The sequence below is a fragment of the Sceloporus occidentalis genome, unplaced genomic scaffold (assembly GCF_023333645.1).
Source record: "Sceloporus occidentalis isolate IW3139 unplaced genomic scaffold, rSceOcc1.0.p SCAF_1, whole genome shotgun sequence".
Lineage (NCBI taxonomy): Eukaryota > Metazoa > Chordata > Lepidosauria > Squamata > Phrynosomatidae > Sceloporus > Sceloporus occidentalis.
In genome coordinates this window covers 61,421,872-61,436,136 of record NW_028316981.1, presented here as the reverse complement: position 1 = coordinate 61,436,136, position 14,265 = coordinate 61,421,872, and the positions used below count along the sequence as shown (strand labels likewise).

The 14,265-nt window shown below is 43.4% G+C and overlaps 1 protein-coding gene across 1 annotated transcript in view; it reads right to left on the bottom strand.

Moving 5' to 3' along the window:
* LOC149321473 (FYVE, RhoGEF and PH domain-containing protein 3-like) overlaps positions 1-13,511 on the bottom strand; it is a 130,762-nt gene extending 117,251 nt beyond the window's left edge. The window contains exon 1 of the mRNA XM_089522854.1: positions 13,441-13,511. Coding sequence (XP_089378980.1) covers positions 13,441-13,453 — 13 coding nt within the window. The 5' untranslated portion in view covers positions 13,454-13,511. The remainder of the gene's footprint in view (positions 1-13,440) is intronic.
* Between the last annotated feature and the right edge of the window lie 754 nt (positions 13,512-14,265).

Sequence of the window (14,265 nt, the reverse complement as noted above, 5' to 3'; positions counted from 1 at the left end):
GGAGGAGGTGGAGAAAGAATAAGAGTATGAGGAGAAGAAAAAGTAGAGGAGGAGGAGGAGAAAAAGAAGAGGGGAAGAAGAAGAAGAGGAGGAGGAGGAGGAGGAGGAGGAGGAGGAGGAGGAGGAGGAAAAGAAGAAGAGAAGAAGAGGAGGAGGAGGAGAAAGAAGAAGAGGAAGAGGGGAAGAAAAAGAAGAAGGGGAGGAGAAGAAGAAGAAAAAGAAGAGGGGAAGAGGAGGAGAAAGAGGAAGGGCCCAGCTAGCTGGCTGCCTTCTCCCGAGGCAGGGGAGCCACGAGGCATGTCCTCCGCCTCGGAGAAGGCCTTGCAACCATGGGCTCTCTTTAGGACCCAACCAGCTGGCTTGGCCTTCTGATAATGTCCCTAGAGTTGGAAGAGACCCCAATGACAGAAAAGTTCAGTAATAGGGCTATACACGACATCATGTAAGCAGACCGTGGATGCAGCAAAACCTGCAAATAAGCATTTCTATTCACACTCCCAAATTGTGGCAACCTATGCATCTGAGGAAGTAAGCTCAAGTCTATGGAAGCTCATGCTAGAAGCTTCTTTGTTTCAGTTAGTCTCAAGAGAGCTACTAGATTCCTTTTCTAAGATAATTTTCCCCAATCGAAGAAAAAAATATATGATAGAAAGCAAACAAGAAAGAGAAGCTGCAGAGAGACAGTAGCAGGCAAAGCATCTAATAGCTAGCCAGCCAGCCATTCTGGAGCTACTTAATTGGAAATCATCATACACTCCCCAGCAACTGGTTTCCAGCTACATTTCCCAGACCTGTATTTTGCTACTGACACTGTAATTTCTTACTCAGATAGGAGAGTGGCTATAAAAATAGCTAGGCTTTTTTTTTTTTTTTTTTTTTTGGGGGGGGGGGGGGCTTCCAAGCTGTCATGGAACACTTTAAAACAAGTTTTCAGCCATTAGTCTGAAAACAAAGACCCCCACATCTCACATTTATTTGACCATGTTTTTACTCCCTGAGGTAATACAATTTTAAAAATATTTAAAGTCTTTCAAAATGGAAAATACTATGAGCATAGCACAGCAACTATAATCATTAGCTTCATAATAACATGCCCACATTACTACCTCCCCAATGGAACATTAGTTTCCACATTAAAGCTAAATGATACATTGAAAACAAAATCAGTAGCCAATAGTAAGTGTATATCAGCAATCAAAATAGTGGATTAGCTTGCTCTCTATCAGAGAACGTTCATTGCCACAACCTATGATTTTATGAGGAAAATCCATGACACTTAACCTGTCAAAATACTATAGAAGTACACTCATCCCTCCACATCTGCAGCTTTGACTTTTGCGGATTTGATTATTTACAGATTTTATTAATAGGTTATCTCTAGGAATATCTAGGTCTTCCAGAGCAACTCTATGGTCAACTTTAACCAAAAGTCACACTGAATGACCTAGAGATTCCTACAGAGAACACTCCATGAGGCATTTGTAGCTCCTCCAGCACAATTTTATGGTCAATGTCTGGCAGATGTTGACCAAAGAGTTGCTAGAAGGACCTAGAAGAGACTCCTCAAGAGGTTTTCTCTCAGCTGAAAACACAGTGTTTTTGTTATTTGTGGTTTTTTTATATTCACAGGGGGTCCTGTGCCCCTAACTCCAGAGAATGTAGAGGAAAGAGTGTATATTCTAGACCTTGGCCAAGTCACATGCTCTCATCCTCAGGGGAAGGCTATGGCAAACCTACTCTGAACAAATCTTGCCAAGAAAATCCCATGATAGATTCATCTAAGAGTCACCATAAATTGAATACAACTTGAAGGTACACAACAACAACATATTATTATTATTGGCAGAGAACAGCATCATATTAATATTTGCTCCTAAGATTCTGCCACAAAACTATGGACTTATTATCTAAAATCTTCAGACGCTGAAACAATGGTGCCATCTTTGATCTGTAACTTGAGTATTTGAAATGACTCATTCAGTTCACTTGTGTGCATCTGGACCTTTATCAGATGGAATACTTCAAATCAAACTTTGATCCCCAACAAAGCTAATTACCATGATACCATTTCACTCTCTTTTGTGTTTGTTCTATTAATTACAAGGCTTTGCTTCAAAGGATGTAAAACTCATTTTTTTAAAAAAATGCACTACAAATGGGAGATTTTACTTTTATAGTATTGGCTGCTCTGGAGATCATATTATTACTACTTTCAGCTATATGGAAGATAGCTTTTAAAATATGAATTGCTGTTATGCATATGGAATTAGCATCTGTTTGCCAGGAATATTGTGCTGCTCTAATTTAAGATAAAAGCTGCATCCTTGAATTCGCCAGAAACAGAAACTCGTTTTCATCCTTCTTTTTTTAAGAAAAGTTTCATCACACACAGTTGTGGGAATAGTGTTAAAACTGAGTTGTCAAATAAAAAGGTCACACAGGAAAGCAGCAACAGTGCCAAATTATCATATTTCATAATCCTAAAAGGCTGCTCAAGAGAATTTCAAAAGCAGATTCAGAGAATCTGGTGCATATTTAATCATGAAGTCTCAGTGTAAAAGCGCACATGCAGTTCAAACCACACCATCTATATGCACAGTGTAATACAGTACACTTCTGGCAGAGGTAGGGGCCAAATCTTCAACCTAGTATCTACCACATTTGGAAAAAAGGAGAGAAAGAAATTGTAACTAGATCATCAGTTTTGGGTTTCCTTGTTTTGCAATTGGTGGGGTTCACAAGTGTGAGACCATCTAGCAATAATAAAAACCACCACTCCTGGAGACTTACCAGAGCACTAAAAACTCATCCCACGCTCCCATCTTTTCCCCCCACTGCTAAGGGGCTGCCATGAGCCACAGCAAAACACAAAAAACAGCCTTGGGCCACACTCTGTCCAACTTTCATATGATATCATTAACATTACACCCAAGGATTCTGCAAAGGTTTCACATCTCTTGAGCCTTTTTTACTTGCACTGTCTCTCATTCACAAATAAAGCTATTATTTTTAAAAAAGCTATTATTTAAAAAAGGAAATACTATAAAGAAAACAGCTACATAACTACTCTTTTAAAAAAAACATCAGGCCTTTAAAACTTTAGCAGCACAACAATCCTATCTATATTCAACTTCTAAATGGTGAGTTAACCAGGTTTCGCAGAACCTCTAGAAGACACTGCACCTTTACCAGTCTCAGGACCAACAGCAGTATTTTGTTCTGAGAGAACAACAGAGAAAAAAAAACCCTCATGTTTTCATAATGGTGAAGTTCTGGAACTGGAAAATTTTAACAGGACACAGAAATGAAAAAAAAAAATCTTCTATAAGGTACGCACAGGCACCAGCACACCGGCAAGCACTTTTCTCAATACCTTAGGTGTTTTGGCACAAATGGAATTTCTAAGTAATAACAGTGATTATAATAATTATAAATATTCATTTTTATATTTAACATACTGTATTTACATATTTCAGACCCAGTGTGGTGGCGTGGTTTGAGCATTGGACTACAACTCTGGAGACCAGAGTTCAAATCCCCACTGAGCCATGGAAACCCACTCGGTGATCTTTGACAAATCACACTCTTTCAGCCTCAGAGAAAGGCAAAGGCAAACACCTTCTGAATAAATCCTGCCAAGAAGCCCCTGTAATGTGTTTGGCTTAGGGTTGCCATAAATCAGAAATGACTTGAAGACACATAACAAGACTGTTTACATTTTTAAATGTTTATAATTTATATGTCTATATTTATATCTCTTTCTTTTCTTTCTCTTTATCACCATCTTCTGCTTCTTCTGTGCAGCACCCCAGACCAAGTAAAAATGCTTTAAAGGGGGTGAAGAAAAGGGGCTGTGTCTTGCTTCCTGCTTTCTAAAGCCTGCCTGTGGGGAGCCAGGAGGAGGGAATGGGGAAAGAGTAAGGATTGTGTTTATATGAAAGGGAGGAAAACCATTCTTATTGTAGCAGACTTTAGGGAATCACTTGTTTAATAAGAAAAGAACTTTTTAGTGTGTTGTACTGCTTTTATTCTGTTTTAAATTAATGTTTTAAATTGTTTATATTTTGTTGGTGCAAGTGTGTCTTGCCCTCAAGTCATTTCTGGCTTATGGCAAATATATCATGGGGTTTTCTCAGCAAGCTTTATTCAGAGGTGGTTTAGCATTGCCTTTCTCTGAAGCTGAGAGAGCATGACCTGCCCAAGGTCACTCATTGGGTTTCCATGGCCAAGCAGAGATTTGAACCCTTGTCTTCCAATGTCGTAGTCCAACAGAGAGTGAGGGAGGGGAAGGAGAAAAGAACCATTGAAGGAAACTGGTTGGAGATTTACAGGGAATGTTAGCTGGCTCATAGAAAGTCTGTGGGGAAGAGAAGGACTCACCAAAGGTACTGCCTCCCTGCTCCCTGGCCTCAAGAGAAAAACAAAACCAGCTGCTGACCTCAGTTAAGGCCTCTGCAGTGGGGTGTGGCAAGGAGGCCAATAAAAGAACACTGCATAGCTGAAAGGAGATGCACCTGCAAGGCAGGAAAAAGACCAAAAGCTTCTCCTTTAGTCCTGGGCAGGGAAGAGTGGTGGGAAAAGACTTAAACAATAGTTGGACTGAGACCTTTCTTGGCAGCTTGACAGGAGGGGGGGGGGTGTCCAAGAGAGTTTGCATCTGGAGAGAGCCAGGAGCAAGCCCATTTCTGAATGAGAAAGCCAGACAATTGGCCAGGTAAACAATGGACTTGAGTAGCTGAAGTAATGCACCCTGTGTGTAGGTATATTCTTGTTATTGTTTGTGATTTTGCTTACTCTTTGAGTCTCTAATGCACCCAACCTATCCTTGCTTGGGCTCCTTATATCCAGCAACTACTTGACAGAATCCTATCAAGACCTTTATCCTGAAGCCACTTGCTGAAGCTAGTGCTGCAGGCATTTTCCTTGGCTGAGGACAACTTAAAATACAGTCAGTCCTTCATATTCATGGGTTTTTAACCATGGATTCAACCATTCATGGCTTGAAATATATATATAGAGAGATGTCCCTCTGTTTTTGCTGCAAAAATGGAAACTCGCCAATATTCAAGCCCCATTGGCTTGAATGGAAATGTGTGCCTGCAGGTACCCATGTGCGCATGCCACAGGGGGACACCCCATTTTGTCCCTCTCCATTTGTCGCCCACAAACGGGCAAGGAACATGGATTTCAAGTCTACAAAAATGGAGGGGCGTCTCTGTTTTGGTGCATTTTACTGCACCATTGTGTTTAATGATACTTAAGTATCCACAGATTTTGGTATCCATGGAAGGTCCTAGAACCAGACCCCAAACCAAACAGCAAATACCAAGGGCCCATTGTAAAGACTTTTCTTCTTATCTAAGAGGCTCTGAAGGTGCTTAAGAGGTCAAAAGAAAAGTAAAGGCAATGTTGAATGCCAATGCAGGGGGACAACATGGGATGTATGTTACTCTTTAGCTGTGGATTCCTGCATTGTTGGGGGTTGGACTAGATAACCCTTGGTGCATCATCCAACTCTTTCATCATTATTGTAATTTATATTTCACCTTTCCCCCAAGGTTCACGGTGGCTTAGACATTTAAAACATTATAATTAAAAGCATATAAAAAGTTAACATTAAAACTATGAACTATATTAAAAACATACACCCTAAAAAGATTTTAACAATTAAATAATGCAATTTAAACAATACAGCACTTACAGCCCTTTCTTTAAAAGCCTTCAACTCTCAAAATCTGTCTGAATTGTTATAATTCTATAATTTTACGTGCCTATCACCTGATGCAGAGTTTTGGCTGGAAATATGCCCTAATCCCAAAGTGTTTCCAACCATCAAATGATTCAGTGGATATAGATACTACTAGGCCACCCCTTGAAATATAGACTTTTACTTTAGATAACCTTTGGTCATAGTATGGCTCTGAAACAAGCTAAATTTAACTCGGTCAAATAGCAAGGAATTTCCCCAAGGTTTACTTTCACTCTCCGTAGTCAAACGATTGTTCCCTTTGCTGTAGCTTCAGAGCCAGTAGGTCATTTGTAGTTTAGTTGTTTTTATGAGCCTTCAAGTTGACTCCAACTTCTGGCAATCCTATCATGTAGTTTTGTGACAAAATGTATTCAAATGAGGTTTGCCATTGCTTTCCTCCAAGACTGAGAGAATGTGACATACCCAAGGTCACCCAACAATTTTCTGTCTCACAACAGGGATTCAAACCTTAGGCCTGTTACAGACAGCCAAAATAAAGCTGCTTCGAGTCACAGTGGAGGTATGGTGTTTCAATGATGCATGCGTCCTAAGAGTCCAGAAGCCACACCAAAGCCACACTCCAATCCTTAGGGCTGGAGCGTGGCTTTGGTGCAACTTCTGGACTCTTAGCACGCATGCATCATTGAAACACCATACCTCCACTGTGACTCAAAGCAGCTTTATTTTGGCTGTCTGTAACAGGCCTTAGTTTCCCCAGAGTCTTACACTAAACTGAAACCATTATATCACATCAGGTCTTTTGGCACCAATTATTCTTTTATGCTTGGGTGTCCACCAAATTTGTAGGATTCAGCTGTATTCCAAGAGTCATCTGAAGCTCACTCCAAGATTACTACCTGTGAAACTTTCTTAGCACTATCTGTGCTCCATTCTATTGCCTAATCCATGTTTCCAGTGCCCTTAGTTCTTTTTCTTGGGCATTTTATTGCCCTATTTTTTTAATAGTTACAGACTTGGTAGATGAGAGGAATGCTGCAGATATAGGCCTAAATTCTGTTGCTATTGCTATCTAAAACAGACCCATTGAATCAATTGGATTGATCTATGTGTTGACTTACCATTCAATAATTTATTGAATGAGTCTACTCTATTTGGTACTAACCAACAGGATTCCAACCATACTTTATTTTTCAGTGATACTTTTGATATGAACCAACATGGTGTAGTGGTTTGAGTGTTGGACTATGACTATAGCCACCAGAGTTTGACATCGCTTAGCCATGAACAGAACAAAACATCTGGAAAGCATGTATTCACAGTAGAAAAGGAAACAAAGTTCCACATGCTGTGTGATGGTCCAAAAACTTTAAAAGCCCAATGCATGTCGGCCTTGTCACCAACTGGCCTTCTTCATAGGTTTTTACCAGAAATTTCAGGAGTTGCAGAAGGAAGGCTCAGCCGTGGAAACCCACTGGGTGACCTTAGGCAAGCTACACTCTTGGCTTCAGAGGAAAGCAAGGGCAAACCTCCTTGGAACGAAATCTTGCCATGAAAACCCTAAAGACTTTTTCACACAGGAACCTATGCGCTTCCATCCCGAAAATGGTTAAAGTGCTGGCATCCCAGGAAAGCAAGCCCATTTGCTATTGGTAATCACACACAGAGCACAACAAAGGGTTAAGGCACATTACTTAGGGTCCAATGTGAAGATGGCTACCAAACGGAGGAGGACAAACCCCTATTACCAGCTTAAAAATACCTTTTCTGAGCGTGCTCCAAACTGTCATTTCCACAAGTGCCTCCCCCACATGCTCCAGGGAGGGAGGGGAAACAAGGAGGGGAATCCTCTTTGCCTCAGAAGCTGTGTCAGAGAAAGGCAGGATGAGGCTTCCCTTTGCAAACTCCATAAAACCACACACAAAGACACACACATGCACACACAGAAGAGAGAGAAGAAGGAGGGGGCTAGGTCAATAAGCCTGCCTAATTCCATAGAGGGCTGATACTCCCAGATGCCCTCCTTTTCTAGGACATGTCATCCCTTTCTCTTCAGGAGGAATTCCAAAACATCCTCTCCCTCTGCCTTCTCTCACCAGCTGATCCCTTAATTAGAGGCTGCAGGATGAAGGAGGGAAAGAGGGAAATCTGAGAACAGGAGGCATCTGGAGGTTTGGCTTTCAGACGGCTGCCATTACGTGAAGGGAGTGAATTCACAAGCAAAATGGAAATGTAAAAAAGGTAGTTTTGCGAATTTTCTTATTTCCTGATTCACCTCACATTCTCCCTGGATTCTGTCCTGATTGCATGCAGCGTCATGTGATAAGCAGCTGCAAACTTGTCCCTAATGCCCTGGATGACTCTGCATTGGGGCCACTTTAACCTTCCAATTTTCCCTGTGTGAAAATGTCCTATGATAGGGTCATCATAAGTCAGAAACAACTTAAAGGCACACAACAACAAAAATGTTTCTGATATATTCTCCATTATATTCTTTCAGGCAAGCCTGAAGTATCATAATTTTGGTAGTGGTCACAGCATTATGGTTTTTACTGTCTTGGATAATCATCATATTATTTGTAGCTGGATTTACAGACCAAACCCAAAGATTGTTCATCAGGGGTTCCATGTTACTCTGGACAGAAGTGATAAGAGGGGTGCTACAGGGTTTTCTCCTTGTCTCAGCTTTGTTAAACACTTTTATCAATAGATGATGGAATAGAAAGTATGTTCATCAAATATGAATATTACACCAAACTGAGAGAGGCAGCTACTATCTCAGAAGACAGAATCCGGACTCAAAATGACTTTTAACAGAATGAAGAGCTGGACCACAACTAACAAAATGAATTTTGTTATGGTTCAGTGTAAAGTACTACATTTGGACAAGTTAATCAGGTATTCATATAAGATGGGTGACAGGCAGTTTGACAGTAGTATGTGTGCAAAGGATCTGGGGCACTGGTAGATCATGACCTTAACATGGCTCAACATTGTAACATGGTAGCAAAAAGGCCAGTGAAATTTTAGGTTACATCAACAGAACTACAGTGTCCACATTAAGAAACATAACAGTGCTTTGGACAGATCTCATCTGGAACACTGTGTTTAAGAAGGAGATTGATAATCTGAAACATGTCCAGAGGACTGCAACTAAAATGGTAAAAGTTCTGGAAGCCGAACACTATAAAAAATACAAAGATATAGCATGTCAGTCTGTAGAATCATTATGTAGAGAGCTCTTGTAGCACCTTTAAGACTAGAGGCCTGTACAGACAGCCCTAAAGGGGTGGCTTGATGCCACCCCTTTGATCTCTAGTTCAGAGCCACGACAACCACATGCCACAGCCCCAATCCAGCATTTTTCTGGTCCAAAAGAAGTGGGAAATTGCCTCTCCTTTTTGGGGTAGAAAAAAGTCAACCCCTTCCCATTCAGCATCTGTGAGGGAGAATACTTTGGAAAAAAATCCATAGGTGGTATCTCACACCTGTAACGCTGTCTAAAATGGTTAAAACACTCTCTCAGGATTGATGGGGGGGGGGCTTTTTGTAAATCTAGAGGCTCTTATGTACATATGTGGATTGAATGTCCTCAAGTGAGAAAATTCTGGAATCCAGTTATTTATCAAATTTCATGTATCACTGATCAATTCGTAAATTTATGTTCAATTCTGCTTTTGCTTTCTATATTGATTAGAAGTAATTCTAACTTGAAACATAGGAAACTGATTATTTTTCTTATTACTGCTGCCAGATTAGAAGTAGCCAAAGGATGGAAGTCAGGTGATCTCTCCACTGGGATCTGGTGGTCTAGAATTTGAGGTATATGGTTGATAGAAAAACTGTCTGCTATGATGAGGTTTTGGATTGGACACAAAAGGACTGACACATTTCAAGAAGACTGGATGCTCTTTATTGACTATGTTAATCATCACTCCCACCTGCAACCTCCTGCTTCACTGATGGATCTTTGGACAGACACTCTACAACAGGGGTCAGCAACCCCTGGCCCACAGGCCAGATTCGGCCCCATGAGGCCTTGGAACCAGCCCGAGCCCAGTCCTGCTTCCGATTGCCGCCGGCGCGGGTCCAAAGACCACTCGCGCAAGAGGCCAAAGTCCCCGCGCTGGCGGCAATCGGCGGCAAGACTGGGCCTCTCGCGAGGGCATGGGGCCTTTAGCCTCTCACATGAGTGGTCCTCAGCCGGCGGATAGGCAGGGCCAAGGAGCCTCACTTTAGCGAGGCTCCTTTGCCCTGCCTGGCCCCCTCCAGGCAGGGCAGGAAGGGGGCAGGGGTCCTCCTCCTCCTTCCCTCCCTTCCCGGGGCTGCCAGTGTGACTTTCCAAAGTGCATTTCTGTGTATTTTCGGTGCTTTTAATGCTGAAAGGTCTGCTTTAACAATGATAGTGATGATGGTGATGGTGATATTGATATCAGCCAGCTTCTGAGGCCCAAATGTCCTCCATTTTGATCATGCCTAAGAAACATGCATTTATATTAACATTTTTTAAAAAACCATCAAATTTTTTTTGCATGTCCTCCATTTTTAAAAAATGTGTCCTACATTTGAAAATGTTGTCCTATATTATTTATTTATTTATTGGCTTCGGCCCCCCAGTTGTCTGAGGGACAGCCACCTGGCCCTTGGCCTACCCCTGCTCTACAACCTGACAAACCAAACTCTCTGGCTCTTGCTGATAACTAATTTTATTCTGATGCAGAATAACTGTTCACCAGATACATGCATACCCCTGGCCTTGTAGCTAGTTGTTGTTGTTGTCATTGTTCTACACAAGCTTTATATGTTTTATTGTAAAAACTCAATAAAAATTTAATTAGAAAAAAGCTGCCCTTTCTGCTATGGTGGCACCTTTTCAGCACTCCTGTGGCGTGCGGCATATAAACACTGCTCTGCTGGAGCTCTGCAAAGCTGCCCACAATCTGGGCAGGTGGGCATTGTGACGCTGGCTTTTGGGTGTCATTGGGATGTGAGTCAACTAAACGCCATGCCCCCACGCCGCCCCCAGGCGGGTATATTATGTTGGTCTGTTTTGCCCCTAACGTTCAGTTAGTTTCAGGGGTGCTACAATATCTCTCTACATACTATAAAGAATAGTTAAGGGAGGTGGCTATGTTTAGCCTGGAGAAAAGAAGACTGAGAAGTGTTATGATAGCCATTTTCAAATACTGAACTTGGCACCTAATTCTATGTCCTGTGTCCTCAGCATAGCAGCTCAGTACCTGGCTGGAAAACAGGACTTTACCTGGTCCTAGAGGTATGTTGAACACTAACCTTCAACATCTTGTTAACACCCACTTTTAGTAAAAGGATGTTCTAAAAATGAATTTCAAACTTTCTAAAAATGAGATCATAGCACTTTCAGAGGCAGGCAAGGCCTTTGCTAGAAACCATAATAGACCAATGGTTATCAACAAGAAAGGTGAAGTGATGTGATCAGACTGGTTTGTTAAAAGTGCAGATTCACTTTTAGTACCTTGTAATAAATGTGTTGTTAATTCACATTGCAAGGGTATGTAACTGTACAGAATTTTAATATCAAAGACACATTTCTAGCTTAACATGAGCTAAGATTGTCAAGACATTCTCAGCTGTTTTTAGTTAAAACAGAAAAAAGTAAACAACATTAAGACTTGACTCTTAACATCCTGGTGCTAACCTACACCTTATTATATGTTTTCATCCTCTGCCCAAAGCCAACAAGACTCAAGAGCAGCTTCATTGTGTGTTTTCAGTGTTACTAGTTGGATGGGCCCTATTACATCCATGGAAACTAAGAAAGCAGCTGAAGGGTGGCCAGGTGGAAGGGTCCAGTTTCATACTGAGCACTTATGAGTTTCTATGAGAATAATAAGTGCTTTAAAGTAACTTTAACCTCACAGGTCTGGCAAAATCTTTAGAAGCTGGTTCAGGCTTCAAACACTCGTGAGATGGCCCAAAGTAAAAGATGCAATACTTAATAGTTGAACATTCCCACTGTACAATAATTGAGTGCAGCAGCTGCTCTAGTCTGCCAAATGCACTACACAATGAAACTGGCAGGGTTTCTATAGGAATCAGAAGTTGCCAGTTGTTAGCAAGGACTCATCTACAGGTTGTCACCAAAGAACCTGGTGCTTAAAGTGGAAAGGGGGCAAATAGTATCAGAACCTACTCCTTATGACCATCATGGGAGACCATCATGGGAGCCTGCCAATATATACCTGGTTCTGTAGGCAATGTTGCAGAGGAAGGACCCCGTCAAAACCATTTCTGAGTATTCCTTGCCTAGGAAAACTGTCAAAATCATGAGGCCACCATAAGTCGACAGGCAGGTTGAAGACACACAGCACAGATGACAAAAAAATAGGTGCAAGTTGCCATCATACCTTGCCCTGACACCCTTTGAATGCACCTGACAGGACAGCCTTAACAGCAAAACACCTGTTCAAGAACTAGCAAGTCAATTCTGAACTACTGGACAGGAGGGAGTGCACAGGTCTCCTTTCGATATTATATTCTGCAATATATATATATGAGGGAATGTCTGCTCCAACCCTCATTACATGTCAATCCAGGGGTTTCCAGGTGCACTCAGAATGCAGCAGAGGGAGCTGCCAAATTCCCAAAATATCCATCCCAGCTCCTTCTGCATTGAAACTTCCAACATTTTTAAGCAATGTGTTTCCATCCCAGGCCAAGCCAGAAGAAACCATTTGGCCTCCATTCAGGGAAATAGGGGGGCTTTGGGGTTGGAACCTGGAGACTGGGCCTTTCCTTATTATTATTATTATTATTATTATTATTATTAAAAAAGAGAGAGAAAAGCAATCCCCCCACAAAAAAGCAAACTTCTCCACAAAGGAGCTCCCTCTCTCTGAGGCTGCATCCACACTGGAGAAATAATCCGGTTTGGCTCGGCTTTAACTGCCCTGGCTCAAGGCTATGGAATTCTGGGAGTTGGTGTTTGTTGTGGGCCCGGAGCGGAGCCGCAAAGGAGGACAAGGCATCGTAAAATGGAGGGCATTGCAAAAAAAAAAAAAAAAAAAAAAATGGAGGAGGTAGCCCAATGAAAGAGCTGCAAAAGCAGTCCTCCAAATTTCCATTCATGCTTCTGAGTCCTGCTTCAAGTGGAGAGGATTTGGGACTTGCTCCTGGGCAGAACGTGAAGGCAGGAAATGGAGGACAGGTCCCAGAAAAAGGAGGAAGACCTCTCTGGCACGCTGGCATCCCTCCTGGACAGAGGCTAAAAGTGGAGGCCAGGTCCTGCAAAGGAGGCCCACTGGTCCCCCTGGTTCTGCTCCAAAGGGAGGACATTACGGAACTCCTCCCATTTCAGAGGCTGAAAAGGAGGACAAGTCCTGGAAAAGGAGGACCTCTGGCCATGCTCCAAGCAGAGGGCATTTGGAAGGGCCTCCTGGAGAGAGGCGGGAATGTCCTGGAAAAGGAGGGCCATGCTCCCGAGGGAGGGCAGTTTGGGAGACCTCCTGGACGGAGGCTGAAAAGGAGGACAGGTCCTGGAAAAGGAGGGGGACTTCTGAAAGGGGAGGACATCCTCTTGGAGAGAAGGCAGACCTGGAGGAGGACCAGCTCCTCCTGGAAGAAGAGGAGGAGGAGGAGGAGGAGGAGGGCGCCCTGGAGGAGTGCTGGGAGAGGGGCTCTGCTGCTGCCCGGCTTCCCTTGGCCCCTCCTTGGCCCCGAGGGCCTTCTCCCCTGGAGCCCTGCCCCAGACTCACCCTCAGGCTCCATCCCGGCTGCAGAAGCTGCGGAGGCTGCTGGAGGGGAGCCTGGCCCCGGGGGGGGGGGGTCCCAGTCTCAAGGCGGCAAAGAAGAAGAAGAGGAGGAGGAGGAGGAGAGCAGCCGCCTCCCTTTGGGCCAAGAAGGAGGGAGGGAGGGCCTTTGGGCGCCTCTGGCCCCGGACTGAGGCTGAGCAGCAGGCGCCAGGTGCAGCCCCTCCGGCCGAGGCAGCAGCAGGAGCGAGGGGCCTCTCCGGAGCAGGGTCGGGCTGCCTCCTCTTCCTCCTCCCTCCCTCCCTCGGCCAGCCCCACAGCAGCCGAGCCTCCGGACAAAAGGGGGACACTCCAGAAGACACCGCTCCAAACACTCCGGGAAAGAGCACTTCACGCCTCGGAGACAGAAGAAGGTTGGAATGGAGGATATGTAGCACCTTTGAGACAACTGTGTGAAAGAAGTTGTGACATAAGCTTTCACAAGCCTTGGTTTTTCCCCTCAGATCTGAGCTTCTTTGTCACAAGCACAATAACACCCCACATCCACAAAGCAGCAATGCCTTTCTTGTTCTTGTTTGCCTTTGAGTAATTTCCAAATTATGGCAACCCTCAGGTGAGCCCATCATGGGCTTTTCTTGGCCAGGTTTGTTCAGAGGAGCTTTGCCATGGCCTTCCCTTGAGGAGGCTGAGAGATGCCAGCCACAGCTGCTGGCAAAAGGTCAGGAATAACCTCTTCTAGAACATGGCTTCATAGCTCCCCCCCAAACTCCCCACACACACCACACACACAAGCCTATGGATGCTGGCTGTGAAAGCCTTTGACTTCACAGT